General features: G+C 37.1%; 1 protein-coding gene across 1 annotated transcript in view; it reads right to left on the bottom strand.

Annotated features, from left to right (window-relative positions):
* The window catches only part of POLR3F (RNA polymerase III subunit F), a 35,050-nt gene extending 15,240 nt beyond the window's left edge, over window positions 1–19,810 (bottom strand). The window contains exons 1-7 of the mRNA XM_053709302.1: window positions 19,766–19,810; window positions 19,494–19,643; window positions 10,753–10,870; window positions 8,620–8,687; window positions 8,133–8,200; window positions 7,147–7,259; window positions 129–272 (exon numbers count right to left, since the gene is read on the bottom strand). Of these exons, the coding sequence (XP_053565277.1) occupies window positions 129–272; window positions 7,147–7,259; window positions 8,133–8,200; window positions 8,620–8,687; window positions 10,753–10,870; window positions 19,494–19,549 (567 nt within the window). The 5' untranslated portion in view covers window positions 19,550–19,643; window positions 19,766–19,810. The remainder of the gene's footprint in view (window positions 1–128; window positions 273–7,146; window positions 7,260–8,132; window positions 8,201–8,619; window positions 8,688–10,752; window positions 10,871–19,493; window positions 19,644–19,765) is intronic.
* Window positions 19,811–19,831: the final 21 nt, after the last annotated feature.

The raw sequence follows: 19,831 nt of genomic DNA, 5'->3' as shown, positions 1-19,831 counted from the left end.
TTTTTTATTTATTTTTGAATTTTTAAATTAAGTTTTAAATACCTGTAAACAGTACTCACACACTGGTAATACATAAAATAAAAAGCATAAAAGAACTAAAACTTATGTCAATAGTAGATGCAATTTACCTTGGTTTGTAAGAACTTAAAACATTGTTGATTTAAAACTTCTACAAATTCAGACTCAAAATCCTGGTCACTGTACCAAGCTCCTCCGGTCACAGAGCGATCGGGCTGCACGTTGTACAGCATGTAAACTTTCTTCTTTGAAGCCTAGTATAAAAAAAGACAGATATTGAAGCTATCAAATTAAATTGGAAGACAAAAGGCTTGTTGTGTTGCACTTTAATCTGGTTTTGTGGCCAAATAGGAGCATTTTAAGAGAATTTTTAATTTACTTTGTTCTATTGGTATCACTTGTTGAAAAGCATACCTAAATAGGCTCAGGAGCAGCAGTGCACTACTGGGAGCCGATGATTGGTGGCTACCCAAATATGCCTCTTGTCACTGTCTCTCCAGATGTTCAGCTAGGTCACAGTAGTGCATTGCTGCTATAGAGCCGACAAACTATGTGTTAAACTAATTTGCAGAAATTAAACTCATTTATATGCAAACAATAGTACAATGATAAAATGCTCTAATAAAGAAAGAAAATTGCACTTGCATGTCCCTTTAAAAGTGCAGTGCATTTAAAAAACTTTTACCATACATAATACATATGAAGGAGCAGCATTTAGACACACTGAAAATGCTTAACATATATAATTTAATAACCCCCTAACAACGCTGCTGTCCTGGGTCTCTCTCTGCCACAATATCACTAAAAGTAGAAAGATTGCACTATTTCTGCATCGGGCAGCGGTGGTGCCGATTGTTGGTGGCGTTGGAGGGTAAGGAGGAGGCTGGTAGGCAGCCCCATTACGCTACAGGAAAAAAAAAAAAAAATTTGGAAAGCGGAAGGTTTTTTTTTTTTTTTTTTTTAAATAAATACAAATTGACAAATTTTGGAAAACTGGGTACTGGAAAACAGCTGCCAGTACCTAAGATGGTGATAATTAGTTAGAGAGGGAAGGGTTAGAGAGCTTTTTGGGAGGGAAAATGGAGGTGGGAAGGTAAGGGGGTAATCCTACACTAAGGACAATAATAATAATACAAAATAAAAAATAAAAAGTGTAAAACTGCATACTGGCAGACTGTCAGTACTTAAAATGGGGGTGACCATTGGGGGGTGGGGGAGGGAAGAGAGCTGTTATAATTTTAGTGAGAAACCTAAAGTTTGTGAAAAAGTGTAAGATTTTTTTTTTTTTATTTGATCGCATTTAGCGGTGAAATGGTGGCATGAAATATACCAAAATGGGCCTAGAGCAATACTTTGGGTTGTCTACTAAAAATAAATATATATATATATATATATATATATATATATATATATATATATATATATATATATATATATATATATATATATATAGTGTTGATTTGCAAATAAAAAAAAAAACAACAAGGATCTATTTCTGTTTAAATGGAGTGATGGCAAAAATGTTAAAAATGCTGTGGTCTCTAGGGAATTATTAGTTTGAAATGCCCGGTCCTTAAGGGGATAAGCTAGTTGACTGTATAGTGAAACTAATGCATCAGTATTGGTTGTGTATTTCCTATTAAAAGGGGCATTAAACACTAAATACAAGTGTAGTACTGAGGTAATTCCCCACTGCCTCTAGTCATGTTTGCCGCAATGTTGAAATCTAGCTTTCATTGCATTCCAGTACCGACCTGTTTGCACATCTGCAGCAACTCTCCCTCATAATGGCAGCACCTATAATTACAGGGGGGTGCATGAAATGTATTTAGGGTTTGTCCCTTTAATGCTGTCTGATAGTTACTTCCGCTATTACTCATTGGCTAAATTTGACAACTTCCACAGCTATTGATTGAGAAAGACATCCTGCAAGCCTAAAACTAAAAAAAGGTTTAAATAAGAGACAGGATTCGGCATTAAAAAAAAAAAAAAAATCTAATACCTTTTTAAATTCTCTATCTTAGGTGAAACACAGACAGAAATTAGAATACCATTTTCAAGGTGAGTAACCTATAAGAAATAAGCAATACATTCAAATAACTCATTTACCTCTTTATACTTTTATTTTACTGCATTATTCATGCATTCAAGTTCCTGTGTTGAATAAAATGATTGTTTTTCTCCAACAGTGTTTCTTTTAAAAAGTCAAATCTAGATTAGCTTTTATTTGTGCTATATCTAGTAGATAAATATTACATTGACAAATGCACAATTGCATTTCAGGCTTTTGTAAAATACATGTATCAGCAAGAATGCTCCTAGTAAAGGATATCACGGTTACAGTGATAGCTACGGCTCTGCATGGGTGTGGGGGTTGTATCTAGAAATGCTTTGTGAGCTCTACTGCACTTAAAGGGACATTAAACACTAACGGCTAGATTTAGAGTTTTGTCGGTAACGACCCGCGTATCTAACGCTGGCTTTTTTCTGGCCGCACCTTTAAAATAACTCTGGTATTGAGAGTCCACAGAATGGCTGCGTTAGGCTCCAAAAAAGGAGCCTAGAGCATATTTAACGCAACTTCAACTCTCGATACCAGAGTTGCTTACGGACGCGGCCAGCCTCAAAAACGTGCTCGTGCACGATTCCCCTATAGGAAACAATGGGGCTGTTTGAGCTGAAAAAAAAACCTAACACCTGCAAAAAAGCCGCGTTCAGCTCCTAACGCAGCCCCATTGTTTGCTATGGGGAAACACTTCCTACGTCTGCACCTAACACTCTAACATTTCCCCCGAGTCTAAACACCCCTAACCTTACACTTATTAACCCCTAATCTGCCGCCCCCTGTATATTATTTTTAACCCCTAATCTGCCGCTCCGTAAACCGCCGCTACTTACATTATCCGTATGTACCCCCAATCTGCTGCCCCTAACACCGCCGACCCCTATATTATATTTATTAACCCCTAATCTGCCCCCTCAACGTCGCCTCCACCTGCCTACACTTATTAACCCCTAATCTGCCGAGCGGACCGCACCGCTACTATAATAAAGTTATTAACCCCTAATCCGCCTCACTAACCCTATAATGAATAGTATTAACCCCTAATCTGCCCTCCCTAACATCGCCGACACCTAACTTCAATTATTAACCCCTAAACTGCCGACTGGAGCTCACCGCTATTCTAATAAATGTATTAACCCCTAAAGCTAAGTCTAACACCCCCCTAAATTAAATATAATTTTAATCTAACGAAATTAATTAACTCTTCTTAAATAAATTATTCCTATTTAAAGCTAAATACTTACCTGTAAAATAAATCCTAATATAGCTACAATATAAATTATAAAGATATTATAGCTATTTTAGGATTAATATTTATTTTACAGGTAACTTTGTATTTATTTTAACCAGGTACAATAGCTATTAAATAGTTAAGAACTATTTAATAGCTAAAATAGTTAAAATAATTACAAATTTACCTGTAAAATAAATCCTAACCTAAGTTACAATTAAACCTAACACTACACTATCAAGAAATAAATTAAATAAAATACCTATAATTATCTACAATTAAACCTAACACTACACTATCAATAAATAAATTAAATACAATTCCTACAAATAAATACAATGAAATAAACTAACTAAAGTACAAAAAATAAAAAAGAACTAAGTTACAAAAAATAAAAATATAATAAATATTTACAAAAACATTAGAAATATATTACAACAATTTTAAACTAATTACACCTACTCTAAGCCCCCTAATAAAATAAAGCCCCCCAAAATAAAAAAATGCCCTACCCTATTCTAAATTACTAAAGTTCAAAGCTCTTTTACCTTACCAGCCCTGAACAGGGCCCTTTGCGGGGCATGCCCCAAGAAGTTCAGCTCTTTTGCCTGTAAAAAAAAAAACATACAATAACCCCCCCCCCCCCAACATTACAACCCACCACCCACATACCCCTAATCGAACCCAAAGCCCCCTTAAATAAACCTAACACTAAGCCCCTGAAGATCTCCCTACCTTGAGTCGTCTTCACCCAGCCGAGCCAAATTCTTCATCCAAGCGGAGCAAGAAGAGGTCCTCCATCCGGTAGAAGTCTTCATCCAAGCGGGGCAGAAGAGGTCTTCCATCCGATTGAAGTCTTCATCCAAGCGGAATCTTCTATCGTCATCCATCTGGAGCGGCAGCATCCTGAAGACCTCCGACGCGGAACATCCATCCTGGCCGACGACTGAACGACGAATGACGGTTCCTTTAAATGACGTCATGATGGCGTCCCTCGAATTCCGATTGGCTGATAGAATCCTATCAGCCAATCGGAATTAAGGTAGGAATATTCTGATTGGCTGATGGAGTCAATCGGAATTCGAGGGACGCCATCTTGGATGACGTCATTTAAAGGAACCGTCATTCGTCGTTCAGTCGTCGGCCAGGATGGATGTTCCGCGTCGGAGGTCTTCAGGATGCTGCCGCTCCGCTCCGGATGGATGACGATAGAAGATTCCGCTTGGATGAAGACTTCAATCGGATGGAAGACCTCTTCTGCCCCACTTGGATGAAGACTTCTACCGGATGGAGGACCTCTTCTTGCTCCGCTTGGATGAAGAATTTGGCTCGGCTGGGTGAAGACGACTCAAGGTAGGGAGATCTTCAGGGGCTTAGTGTTAGGTTTATTTAAGGGGGGTTTGGGTTAGATTAGGGGTATGTGGGTGGTGGGTTGTAATGTTGGGGGGGGGGGGTATTGTATGTTTTTTTTTACAGGCAAAAGAGCTGAACTTCTTGGGGCATGCCCCGCAAAGGGCCCTGTTCAGGGCTGGTAAGGTAAAAGAGCTTTGAACTTTAGTAATTTAGAATAGGGTAGGGCATTTTTTTTATTTTGGGGGCTTTGTTATTTTATTAGGGGGCTTAGAGTAGGTGTAATTAGTTTAAAATTGTTGTAATATATTTCTAATGTTTGTAAATATTTTTTTATTTTTTGTAACTTAGTTCTTTTTTATTTTTTGTACTTTAGTTAGTTTATTTCATTGTATTTGTAGGAATTGTATTTAATTTATTTATTGATAGTGTAGTGTTAGGTTTAATTGTAGATAATTATAGGTATTTTATTTAATTTATTTCTTGATAGTGTAGTGTTAGGTTTAATTGTAACTTAGGTTAGGATTTATTTTACAGGTAAATTTGTAATTATTTTAACTATTTTAGCTATTAAATAGTTCTTAACTATTTAATAGCTATTGTACCTGGTTAAAATAAATACAAAGTTACCTGTAAAATAAATATTAATCCTAAAATAGCTATAATATCATTATAATTTATATTGTAGCTATATTAGGATTTATTTTACAGGTAAGTATTTAGCTTTAAATAGGAATAATTTATTTAAGAAGAGTTAATTAATTTCGTTAGATTAAAATTATATTTAATTTAGGGGGGGTGTTAGTGTTAGGGTTAGACTTAGCTTTAGGGGTTAATACATTTATTAGAGTAGCGGTGAGGTCCGGTCGGCAGATTAGGGGTTAATAATTGAAGTTGGGTGTCGGCGATGTTAGGGAGGGCAGATTAGGGGTTAATACTATTTATTATAGGGTTAGTGAGGCGGATTAGGGGTTAATAACTTTATTATAGTAGCGGTGCGGTCCGCTCGGCAGATTAGGGGTTAATAAGTGTAGGCAGGTGGAGGCGACGTTGAGGGGGGCAGATTAGGGGTTAATAAATATAATATAGGGGTCGGCGGTGTTAGGCGCAGCAGATTAGGGGTACATAGCTATAATGTAGGTGGCGGCTCTTTGCGGTCGGCAGATTAGGGGTTAATTATTGTAGGTAGCTGGCTGCGACGTTGTGGGGGGCAGGTTAGGGGTTAATAAATATAATATAGGGGTCGGCGGTGTTAGGGGCAGCAGATTAGGGGTACATAAGTATAACGTAGGTGGCGGTCGGCAGATTAGGGGTTAAAAAAATGTAATCGAGTGTCGGCGATGTGGGGGGGCCTCGGTTTAGGGGTACATAGGTAGTTTATGGGTGTTAGTGTACTTTAGGGCACAGTAGTTAAGAGCTTTATGAACCGGCGTTAGCCCAGAAAGCTCTTAACTACTGACTTTTTTCTGCGGCTGGAGTTTTGTCGTTAGATTTCTAACGCTCACTTCAGACACGACTCTAAATACCGGAGTTAGAAAGATCCCATTGAAAAGATAGGTTATGCAATTGACGTAAGGGGATCTGGGGTATGGAAAAGTCGCGGCTGAAAAGTGAGCGTTAGACCCTTTTTTGACTGACTCCAAATACCGGCGGTAGCCTAAAACCAGCGTTAAGAGCCTCTAACGCTGGTTTTCACGGCTACCGCCAAACTCCAAATCTAGGCCTAAGTAAATGCTAGATAGAATGGGCATTCAAAGAAAAGATAAGTCAGAGAATAACATATAGATGTATTTTTTAAAGTTTCATTAGCTGTTCAAATATTGACAAAATAAGTGTAAAGCTTAAGAGGCCAATTTAACAAATGTCTGTCGGACCTGATCCGACAGTACGGATCAGGTCCGACAGACATTGCTGAATGCGGAGAGCAATACGCTCTCCGTATTCAGCATTGCACCAGCAGCTCAGAAGAGCTTCTGGTGCAACACTGCCCCCTGCAGACTCTCGGCCAACCGGCTGCCAGCAGAGAGGTGTCAACCAACCCGATCGTACTCAATCGGGTTGATTTCCGGTGATGTCTGTCCGCTTGCTCAGAGCAGGCGGACAGGGTTATGCATGCCATGGAACAGAAACACGGGCCTTCAAGTTCTGTTCAGAGCTTGATAGATAGGCCCCTTAGTGTCTATAAAACAATGGGAGCTGCCATGTTGTAACTTGGGTTACCTTCTCTGCTGTGGCCAATTACGGACAGTTATAAATAGGTCACTACAGTGTGCAGCCAATGACTGAGCAGAATAGAACAGTGTTCTGCACTTCCATTTCTAGCTCACAATTTCAGAATGGAATTACAAAAAAGGGAACAAAATAAATAATAAAAGTATATTGCAGACTTTTATATTACCATCTCAAAATGTTTAAGGTTCCTTTAATATGAAATAACCAAACCATGTGTGCAACACAAAAGACAAAAACAAACAAAACTCACCGCTACAGACTTTACAGCTTTAATGAGTTTCTTACTTTCCAAGTTCTTAAGAATTTTGTTGATTTCTGTCAAAGGCAGATTGCTTTTATATCTTATGTCTCTGCTCCAAATACCTGAAAAACACAACCCAGAGTTATTTTTAATTAATTAAGAATAATATATATATATATATATATATATATATATATATATATATATATATATATATATATATATATATATATATATATATATATATATATATAGTGTCTTTCAGTGCCACCTTTTATAAAGAGTATTTATAGAACATGAACATACCAGCGATAAATGGCAATGCATATTTCTAGTCCGTATCAAGACCATTGGCTACTGCAGAGTGAACCTATGTCCCCTTGATATATTACAAACTGGCAAATAACTGAAGCTACATTTTATTTTTTAAATGGCTTACATTATTTAAAAAAGGTACAGTTAAGTAAAAATTAAATTTTCATAGTTTGGATAGAATGTGTTATTATAATCAACTTTCCAGTTTACTTACAGTATATAGTCCAATTTTCTTCATTCTCTTGGTCAAGTATAAACCCAGGGAGACTCAAAGGAGACAAGGAGTGTACACATCTTTATACGCTATCGTAGCAGTGTTTGCAACAATGTTATACACTGTTGCAAACACTGCTGCCATAAAATGCTAGACACATGCACGTTCTTGAGCTTACCTAGGTTTATTTTTAACAAAGGATACCCAGAGAAAGAATTTCATGATAAACGTAACCAAGTTATTTTTAGACAATCTTAAAATAAATGCCTATTTATTTTACCCAACACTTCTTTTATTACTTTAATAATCCACATTACTACACTAGATGGGTTCAGATATTAAAAACTGAACACATTCCTTTTATCAAATGGATTTTAATCATAAGAAAAGAAGTTACATTTGCAATGCATTTGTCTAATGTGAAATCTACATGTGAAATCATTTTCTCGATGAGTGCATAACATACCTTTGTTAGCTGCATCCTCGATTATTTGATAAACTAGTTTCTCTTGATTATCTGACCCCTTCATCTTACTGCAAAGAAAATAAAATCACTTGTGGTCACTGTGTAAAGGAATTTCTATGATTTCCAGAAAATATTAAATAACAGTATCATAATGCTAAAATAATGTACTAAAATACATATCATGTGGATACTTTTCTTATTTCTTCAATGGCAGTTTTCTCCCTAGGAACTTTTAAATGGGTGCACCCGGCTGATTTTACTGACCACCCAACTAAAATCTTACCCAAAAATAAGCTCAAATTAATTTAAAAAAAAAAATCAACATTTAATGCTCAAATTATTATTAAAAAATGTGTTCAATTATGCAATTTATTTGTGCTTTGAATAGCAGAAGAAATTAAAATAAGAAAGTACTACACTGCCCCCCTCCCCCAACTACTTTTTTATTTCTGTAGAGAACACTGAATAGTAAATAAATATAGCTCACCCCGCAGTTTGAGCATCCTTAATTCTGTACAGGAGTCCGGCGGCACTTCTAAGGAGGTCCAGCTGTCCCTTAAATAGTGGTAAAATAAACAATCCATACAATGTTTAAGACATACATAATTTTGTGAAAATCTGCATCCACGTACAAATAAAGATTTACACAACAGATAAGAACTAATAGGTCCATCAAGTCATCCTATATTTCCTTCTGAAGTGTAAGAAACTTGGTTTCAAACCCATGATGTTGATTCTATACTTCTCTAAAAAAAAAAAAAAACGCTAGGCTATCCTATATATTCGGTTTAATCGTTAATTTACCCGTCTGATTTTACGGGAATAGGGAAGAACAATTTGAAATGCAAATTCTAAAAAAAGACAGCGATTTAAAATAGAAAAAAAAATATTACATTTTAAATACTGAAAATGCCAACATGTTAAAAGAATTTTAACACTTAAAAAATATTAGTAGCATTAAAACTGTCAGCTTTATGTAAATACAAATTTTGAAATGGTTGCAACTCAGCTGTGAAGCTACTCGACAATCATCTAAAAAGAACACGACAGTCAAAGTTAAAAATGTCATGGTTTAAAAAGCCTCTTAAAATTGCATACTGTATTTGATTAACTTCTGTTATGCAGTTACTTTGTTCTCTTGGGGAAGACCTTGCTTTCCTTGCCACTCTATGGAGTGTGGAACTAAAAGGAAAAAGGTGGTACTTTTCCATTATATAGGATGCCAGATTTTTTATTTTCATTTTAACTCATCAACCACATCATTTTGAAAAGCAGAAAAGGCATGCATCATGGCATAAAATGGATCTTGTTCACAAACTGAAATGCTCCACATTTTTTTCAATGTTTTGTGTGTGCATGCTCAGATCGTTAGGAAAAGAAAATTAAATTTGTGATTGACTAATTTGTGAACAAACCCTTTTCCTTGAACATTAAAATACAACCTCCATTTATCAGTTAAAATGGTGCGTTCAGGTGTATTCACATATTTTGTGCACTGACTTTATCTGAACTGCAATCTGGCACACAAACCAAGAACGTTATCCAAGCGGCGATCTGGCACACAAACCAAGAACGTTATCTAAACAAATGCTAGGATTGACAATTGAAACAAATAAAGGGGGCTTTCATTCATTCATGAAGTATAAGATACTTCATGTAGAAAGCTCCTTTAATTGTTTCAACTGATCGGCGTTCTTAGCTGCTACAGCAGCCCACGGCTAAAAAATTTTTTTGCTAAGAGGTGACGTTTTCACCTCTTAGTCAATAGCCGTGCGGTATATAAGATAAGTTCAGATATCTACTAATAGTGAATTGATGGTCTGAAGCAGACGTTAACTATTAGTTTAACGACAAACACATTTTATAAGCATAGTATTGAGGTTATTCCCCACCTCCCTCTAGTCATAGTGCCAGCCACCATGTTGAAATAGGTCTCATTACATTTGAGTGCTGATGTATTTGCACATGTGCAGCAACTCTACTTCAGATACCTGCAGTGTAACCTATGTTCCAAAATAGCAGCAACCATGATTAGAGGGAATTAAATAAAGTTGTGTTTGTTTCTTTCCAGTTTCACTTCTGACTCAGCTTTTATGTTCTAAATACCCCACACAACTCAGCTGTATAACTAGTGGTGCAGGTTGGAATGGTGACCATTTCCACTCAAAACCAGCAGTGCTTTGTGGGTCCCAAGCAGTCCTACTGTGAGTTTAACCTCTTTGCCATGGTTAAGCACATAGTATTACTGGGTTGAAATTCTTAGAATGACATGCTCTATTTTTTTTTTTTTTTTTTACTATTGCGGCCCTTTAAACAGAGTCAGCTGGCAATAGGCTTCCTATGTAGAGCTGAACAATTGAGCTAATAAGGCGTGGCATATGTGAATATCCTACAATTTCCAGCCATGTTCGGCCACATGCTGCCGATTTTGAGATGATTTGGAGCTCACTTCAACTATGTATTTAATCCTGTAGCAAGGATTAAAAACAGTTTTGTTTAAGCAATAGTACAACAACAGTCCCTTACACATTAGCACATTTTCACTTTGCTCTTTTATGCCCCTTTAACACTATAATAACCATAACATTTGCAGTGTTCAGTAAATGACAAAGATACTTACAGTGGACAGCAGCCGGTTGATAGTCATAGCACGTTGTTTAGCTTCAATGTGAGGCATCTCATTCTGGATAACTTGGTCTGTAATACCGTGAGGGAACTGCTGACACAGCTCTATAATCCTGAAGGAAAAGTATCAGAATGAATAGGGCATCAAATGTTCTCTTCCTTTCAGTAGATCCATTGCAACAAGCCAAAATAAATCATCATATTAGATACTGTATTACTCTTTTATATGCAGATTTGTAAAATTGTAGGGTTGAATATATATTAAAAAATAAATAAATCCTTGTGTACCTGTGCAAATACATGGTTTCTCTCATACCATCCATACAAACATTAGTATCACACACAAGACCCATTTTATATGAAATGAACTCTCACAATCACTTACAGCAGTTGCCATAGGAAGGGAAACTATTGCAGCTTTAGATCACTGGTTTTCAAACCTGTGCTCAGGCCTCCCTAACAGATCACATTTTGAGGATATCTGAACAGGAGCACAGGTGAAATATTCAGCTGATCAGTAAACATGGTTATTTTACCTGCTCTCATCCTGAAAACATGGCCTGCTGGGGAGGCCTGAGAACAGGTTTGAAGACCAGTGCTATAAATCAGGGGTCACCAACCTTTCGGACCTCAGGGACCACTAAACTCACAATTTTGAATCCCGTGGACCACTAACATGATTCCATGATTTTTTTTATTAAAGGTACAAACCTGTATAATGTATATACACACACTGTACATAACTAGTATAACCATAGTTAAGTTTACATTATGTATATATTTACATATTTTTAAGAATTATTTTCTGGAATTAACTCACTAAATGACAGAACTGAGAGAATACTTCCAAATGACAGATGAAGGCGAGTGCCAACTTTTGAGCTGGAAACAGAGAGGCAGAAAGTGGGAAAAAAAATTATTATGTTTAAAAGGTCCACAAGACTTCCAAGTCACCTCCCCAGTTAGGAATTATTCAAAACTACTTGTGATCATGGACAGACATCAGAGTCATAAATTAATTTTATATCAGAAAGGAAAGCTCTCAATATGGATGTGAGGAGCTAACCACGACTGATGTTACTGGCAATTACTATAATACTGGTGGGATATGGCTGATCTGCTGGATGGCAATTACTGGAATTCAGGTGGAACGGCTTTGTGCGCGGGAAAATTATTAGAATGAAAAATAATTAATATTTAATAAATAAAAAAAAAAAAGGAGAAGATGGAGGGGAGGAAGACAAACTGATATAAGTCCATCTGAAGGAATTAGGAAAACTACTACAAAGAGACAGGTAAAGGGAAGAAAATAAATGAAATATGAGCAAAAAAAAAATTAAGATTTTCTTTTTTTATATACTTTAATTCCACTATTTCAAGCCAAGACTATATCAACCTCTGCTGGCTTTAGAATGGAAGCATCTTTCTCTGAGCAGCACGCTGGGCGGGAGGAGTTGAAAATACAATCTAGCTATGCAAGTTGCGCAGTACTACGCAATGTGCGTAGGGAGATTGTAATTTAAGTCCTCCTCCGTCTGTTTTCACTGATGTCCAGCCAGGCACTGTAGGGAGTTGCAGCACGACGGGGGTGACACCATTAGAGAAGATTCATTTCTGCTTGATGGTGTCAAGGACCACCAACATCTTATCGTGGACCACCAGTGGTCCATGGACCACTGGTTGGCGACCGCTGCTATAGATCATTGCTGTCCACAAACAAGGATCCACCAGTGTTATTTGTTTTTACATGGGATGTACAAAAATGATTTTGAGTGCAATATTTAAATGGTAAATTTATAGAGTACACAAATAAAGAGCGGACCTCAACTGGGAATGAACATAGCTGTAAAAGTCTGCTTATGAGATAGTGATTACCCAGGGTTTAGCCTCATAGCCCACTCAAGGCCTTTCACTGAGATGAAGGGTTCCCAAAGTAAGTCTGGTTCCAACCAGGCAGTCCAGATACCATTACAACAGGAAATCCTTGTCTAAACAGAGGTGTGTACTGATAACTTCATATGTATGTATTGGTCTTTATGGGCTTCATTAGTGGAGGTGTAGCTTTATCCCTTTCTAGTTCCAGCACCATTAAGTGTACAAATATCCAAGGCCATTTTCATGCCAACTACAGAAGAAAAACAGTGATTAACCGGAAATAAACATAGCTATAGTAACTTTGTGCTTTGCAAAGAAAAAGCAGGAATGTAAGCATAGGAGCTTGCCCATTTTTGATTCAGCACCTGGGTAGTGCTTGCTGATTGGTGGCTACATTTCCCTTTAAGTAACATTTATAATTAAAAGAAAATGCTAGCATTTTCTAGAGAAAAGAAAAGCTAGCATATCCCTTAGGTAAACTAATATACTATTATTCCACGTTCCAAATTTTATATATATATCAGAGCAAAAAAAGTTAAAATATAACATTTATTAACAATAGTTAAAAACTAACTGAATAAAACGTAAGTAAAAAATGTATTTGCAATCTGAGTGTGTGGGTAATCACTATTAAAATGACGGTAAACACTGCACTTGTACAATTGTGTAATGATACTCTTCATACATCTAATATGTAAACCGCATTAACAAGGTTTTTTGTACTTACTTTAGTTTTATAGGTTTCCCTTTCTAATGATTGTATATTGTGTCAGCTCCTCCCCACAAATTTTACTTCAAGCACCAAAGTGATGTGCATAGCGGTCCCATCCGTTATACACGTCAGAACCTCTACGCGCTCGACACGGCTCTCTAATAGCACATGTGCAAGGCTATAGATGATGTATGATATGTCAATTTATATATAGTAATACACACATAAAATAAATCATATCTGCATTACTGTTTATACCTTTTTTATAAAACAACATTTTTATATAGTCCATAATTACCTATTTTTAACAAAGCATATATTTACATGTAAATTCCAGTTCATTGGAATAATAATAAGTAGTTCAAAAGTGCTATACGTATATCATCATAAAATAACTATGAGACTCTTACTGGCACAGATCCAAGTAAACAATGAAACGCTCTTGAATGAAGAAATCATTGTTTAATTTAGTGTGACAGTGTGAAGTGTCCCCCTACACATGCGCAACATTAACATGCAAGCGCAAATTCTGCGCAGTTTTGCAAAGCCTCCGTTTGGAGGAGCATGTTGGGAGAAATTAGATACACTGCACATGCGTATAACTCGGACCTAGAAGTTAACTGTCGAATGACAAGCTTGCTGATTGGATGCTGATCAGAATGATTTATTATTCGACTACAGGGGGCAGGAGGGGGCTCGCATCAGAGCTTCATGTACAAACTGCGTTTGTAAGTTATTTTACATATACATGATTAGACAAAAATTTGGTCATATTATAATTAGAACACAGATTATATAGTTACAGCTTTTGGATACAAAGAGTTTACCATCACTTTAAGCTATTTCTAAGCATTTAGGTATGAAAACAGAGGCCAGTAAAAACATGGGTGCGTATCCCCACTGATGTCCACACAGTGAGAACAAAAGATCCCTATTTGTTATCTAAAGAGTGACTATTAACCCTGAAGGTCCAAATGGTAATGCTAACTCCTAGTAGGTCCAGTGCTGCTCATTAGCTTACCTGGGAATGATTTTCAGCAAGGCTACCAGGAGAACCAAATAAATTTGAATTAAATTGAAATATAGTGGTCGAAAGTTGAAAAAATAATTTTGACTTTCATGTCCATTTAATCTAGAGCTGCAACAACTAATTGATATAATCGATTAGTTGATCTGCAATTAGCTGGTCTGTGCACAGCACTAGCTGCTTCTCTCCACTGAGCTCCTGCACATGGTATTGTGTTTTATGGTTATGCCCTTAGCCTAAAGGACCGTCTACAGACGTTTACTTTTCACTTTTTCAGGACAGTATAAGTTTACAACTACTCCTGGCTAATGTGCAACCCAGGAATAATAGGAGTCATCATTTGGATTGTTTACATTAAATCAGGTGATTTTGGATTATGCTTTGCATGATATAGTGCAGAGCTTGTTTTTTAAACCTAGCCCTGGATTCATGGGAGTAGTTATTTGAATTCATGTGCACTATTATCTGTTTGCACAATTATTAGCTGATCGCTTGCTGTTGCTGATTATATGTACTGTATAGATAAATTTGTAAGGCTTTGTCCTGTTATTGATATAGTCATTAACGCTTTTGACTTTTTTATTGTTTTAATTAATTGTAATATGTACCAAATTCAAGCTCTATAAGTATGTCTGTTATTTTAAGAGCAGACTAGATATTTTTCCCCTAGCCTTATATCTGGTAATTTACCATTGCATATAGATATTCAAGATATTTTTATGTTAAAATTAAGTCCAGACTTACTTTAAGAGGCCCTTTGTGAAGGAGGAAAACCCTTTGCATTGGTGGAGAGTTAACAAAGATAAATATCCCACTTTGGTGAAATTGGCAAAACCCTACTTATGCATCTCAGGCACCTCAACACCATCTGAGCGCCCCTTCTCTGCTGCAGGCAAAAAAGCTGGCAAAAAGAGAGAGAGCCTCAGCCAGGAGCATGTTGATATTTTTGCATTTCAATGCAAAGTTTCTGAAAGAGTGAATAACAGAATGTTATAAATAGTGATCGTCTACCGCTTTCTAATTCTATATATAGTATCAGTTTGTAGTATTGTGGTCCCATTCTGTGATTTGAGATATACTGACTAGTGGGAATCTGGTTAATAAACAGTTAAATTTGTAAATATCTCTATTGCCCCCCTGGTGGCTGAGGGGTATATAAGGATGTTGTGTACCACAATTTTTATTGCATGACTAAGGGAAGGAGTTCCCGAAACATTGCATGTTTTATGTACTTTATGTGCTGAATAAACCTGCTTGATTTCACTTTTGCTGCCACTTCATTTTTTGGCCTCTAAAGCAACCAGAGGGCTTTGCTTTTCCAGAGGATTCTTGGAGTCTTGTTGCCTGAAGCTGCTTACTTTCCTGCTTCACCTGCTTGTCAGCTACAGCTAATTAAAGCAATCAGCATTTAACAACCAATCAACAAGCGCAACCCAGGTGCTGAACCAAAAATGGGACGGCTCCTATGCTTACATTCCTGCTTTTTAAAATAAAGTTAGCAAGAGAACGAAGAAAAAATTATAATAGGAGTAAATGAGAAAGTTGCATGCTCTATCTGAATCATAAAATAAAAATGTAGGGTTTTGTGTCCCTTTAAGGCAGACTGTTCTGTTCAATCTGAGCTCTTGCACTGTGAAGCTAACTCCTGTGTTGGTGCTTCTAATCCTTTGTTACCTGCTTCAAACTTCCAGTATTTTTTACCTCAGCTTGTGACGTGATTATTTCTAGCAGGTTCTCCTTTGGTCAGTTTACCAGTCTACTCTCCCATATTATTTAAAGGGACAGTCTACACCAGAATTGTTATTGTTTTAAAAGATAGATAATCCCTTTATTACCCATTCCCCAGTTTTGCATAACCAACACAGTTATATTTATATACGTTTTACCTCTGTGATTATCTTGTATCTAAGCCTCTGCAAACTGCCCCTTTATTTCAATTCTTTTGACAGACTTGCAGTTTAGCCAATCAGTGCTGGCTCCCAGGTAACTTTATGTGCATGAGCACAGTGTTATCTATATGAAACACAAGAACACCCTCTAGTGGTGAAAAACTGTTAAAATGCATTCTGAAAAGAGGTGGCCTTCAAGGTCTAAGAAATTAGCATATGAACCTCCTAGGTTAAGCTTTCAACTAAGAATACCAAAAGAACAAAGCAAAATCGATGATAAAAGTAAATTGGAAAATTGTTTAAAACGACATGCCCTATCTGAATCATTAAAGTTTATTTTGGACTAGACTGTTCCTTTAAAAGGTATTCTTTCTGTATTCCTGGTTCGGACCTACGGCCTATCTAAGGCACTCTATGTCAGGACTCTTTGCCTGCTTGCTTACAGCTAATAAATCTGCATGCTTATTTGGTTCCCGAAGCAGCAGTACAAGTGTATTATGTGACTGTTTGTAGTATACTTGTTCTTGAAGTAGCTGTATCCCATCTGCCATTGCAGAGTTACCAGTCTACAGCATATCTACATTTCCTGCATATTTATGTACCCTGTCTGCTATTGCAGAGTTACCTGTCTACAGCATATTTACATTTCCTGCCTGTTATTGCAGATTTACCTGTTTACTGCATATTTATGTACCCTGCCTGCTATTGCAGAGTTACCGGTCTACGGCAAATCTACATACCCTGCCTGCTATTGCAAAGTTACCTGTCTATAGCATATCTACGTATCCCGCCTGCTATAACAGTTACCGGACTACGGAATATATTCGTATACAGACTGCTTTTGTAAAGTTTCCCGTCTACAGCATATCTACGTAGTTTGCCTGCTATTGCAAAGTTACCTATCTGCAGCATATCTGTGTACCCTGCCTGCTATTGCAGAGTTACCTGTCTATGACAAATCTAAATACCCTGCCTGCTATTGCAAAGTTACCTGTCTATAGCATCGATACGTATCCTGTCTGCAGCATATCTATGTATCCCGCCTGCTATCACAGTTACCTGACTACGGAATATATTAGTATCCAGACTGCTTTTGTAAAGTTTCCTGTCTACAGCATATCTACGTATCTTGCCTGCTATTGCTGTGTCTACAACCTGCCTGTACTGTGCCCATTTCATACTTGTCAACTTCCAGTTAATTAAACATCCTGCAGATTTTGAACATATCTTGATTGTCTTGGGTCTATCTCCTTTTGTGTACTACTATGCCAAAATATTAAATCACAGAAGCCTGAACCTGGTACCTCAGTACAACAGCTCCCTACTTCAGAGCCCACTCATAGGAATATGACAGTGGCTTGGAGTAAATAAAATCCAACTTGCTGCCAGTTTGACATATTGTACAAACTAACAATATTTCAACTCCGGATAGTTTTTTTTTAACCCCTTGACCCAAAATGAAGTATATATACGTCATGTGGTATATTGCACATTGTACACATACATTGCAGCTTTAGGAAGCTACAGCAGCCTCAACTGTAAAGTGACAGCCAAGAGTTGCTGTTTCTGAGCTTAGGGCATCTGTCTTTATATAGTAATGGAGCATGATCGGTGCTTCGATAACCATATGAAGGCAGATGCCAGATTATTACAGACAGTGATACTTGTGCCGGCGGTAAGGAAGCACAGAAAGGTGTGGGAGGGCCCTACACCACAGAATTTTTTTTTTCCAGGGAGGGATGGGTAGTTACACTACAGGAAAAGATGAATTGTAAAAGGGGGGGGGGCACCCTAATTAATGATTACAGGGAGGGGGAGGTAGGGGGCACCATTACACTACAGAAAAAAAAACAAATGATTAAATAATGATTAAATAAATAATTAAGAAAACAACAACTGGCAGACAGCTGCCAGTAGCTAAGATGGCTGCCACTATTAGTAGGGAGGAAGGTTAAAGACTGTTTGGAGGAGTCAGAGAGGTGGGAGGCTTGAGGATGGATCACTACACTGCAAAGGGGGAGAAAAAAAAAAGCCCTAAACTGCATACTGGCAGACCTTCTGCCAGTACCTAAGATGGTGGTGACCAGTGGAGGGTGAGGGAGGGAAGAGTGCTGTTTGGGAAGGATCAAGTAGGAATGAGTGAGTGGGAGGTGTCAAATTGGATGGCAATCTCTACTCTGCATAAAAAAACAACAAAAAAAACCTTACAAGATAATTGATTAACCCCTTTCACTGAAAAGCATTTCAAGTAAGATGAGCAGCGGCATTCTAACTGGCAAGAAGCAATGGCAAACCCTTACATGTCTGCTATTTCTAAACAAAGGGAATCCCAGAGAAACTTTTATAACCATTTGTCATATGACTGCAGTAGTTGTGTGTAAATAATTTCAGTGAGAAACTCAAAGTTTGCAAAAAATGTAACAATGTTTTTTTTAAATATGGGTATCTGGAGGCCAAATAGTGGCATCAAATATACCAAAATTGGACTAGATCAATACATTGGGTTGTCTACTTTAAAAATAAATATAGTTTTCATAGGTAAATCAAAAGCTCTGTTTTTGTTTAAATAGTGATAAATTTAGCCACCAATTAGCAAACGCTACCCCGGTGCTGAACCAAAAATGGTGCAGCTCCTAAGCTTACATCCCTGCTATTTCAAATAAAGATACCAAGAGAACAAAGAACATTTGATAATAGGAGTCATTTATAAAGTTGCTTAAAATTGCATGCTCTATCTGAATCGTGAAGGAAAACATGAGGGTTTCATATCCCTTAAAGCTCAGAGAGCTGGCAGAGGTGTGTATTGTGTTAGTGAAGACTTTATTGGTGTCATACAAGCCACTGCAGACTTTCTGAGAAGGTGCACTGTTTAAATACTGGTGAACGGCCCTCACTGGATATGTACATATGCTGCTGAAAAACAGTAATAACTTTTGATGGAAGTATATTTAAAAAATGCTTCTATTCCTTTAACCGTTTTTGTTACAGGACAATTTAATCAGTTTCACTCAGCAAAATAATCTTACAAAATGTATGTGCACAAAGTTTAAAATACTGGAGGATTTGTTGCCCACACAATATTTTAGACTACCACAATTGAATCTTATTTAATAAAATTAGATGAAAATAAACCATACAAATGTACTTGTCCTATGAGAACGTGAAGTAACACTGAACTAGGAGGAGTACTGCACATGGCTAACATTACGTTTTATTTATACACACGAGCGCACCTGTTCTCTATCTCCATTGCTTCCCCGCTCTCTTGCTTTACTTTTACCTCCGTCATCTTGGCCACTCGAATATAGCGTTCACACCGAACACTCAGTGGAATAGTTGCAGCTACATTACGTCACACGTGAAAGTAAAGTCTGCCATGTTTGCTACGGGCAAAGAGATCGATTATAATTAACAATAAATGTCAAAATAATACATAATGAAAACACATTACAATATGATTTTTTAACATGTACAATTGCTTTCATATTATAATCACATGTATTACTGTTATCAAATAATGATGACCAAATCCAATATGACTGCCGCAGACCGAACGCATTAAAATACGTAA

Source organism: Bombina bombina, chromosome 4, assembly GCF_027579735.1.
Source record: "Bombina bombina isolate aBomBom1 chromosome 4, aBomBom1.pri, whole genome shotgun sequence".
Lineage (NCBI taxonomy): Eukaryota > Metazoa > Chordata > Amphibia > Anura > Bombinatoridae > Bombina > Bombina bombina.
The sequence above is the reverse complement of the archived record's forward strand: the minus strand, read 5'-3'. Positions and strand labels throughout refer to the sequence as shown.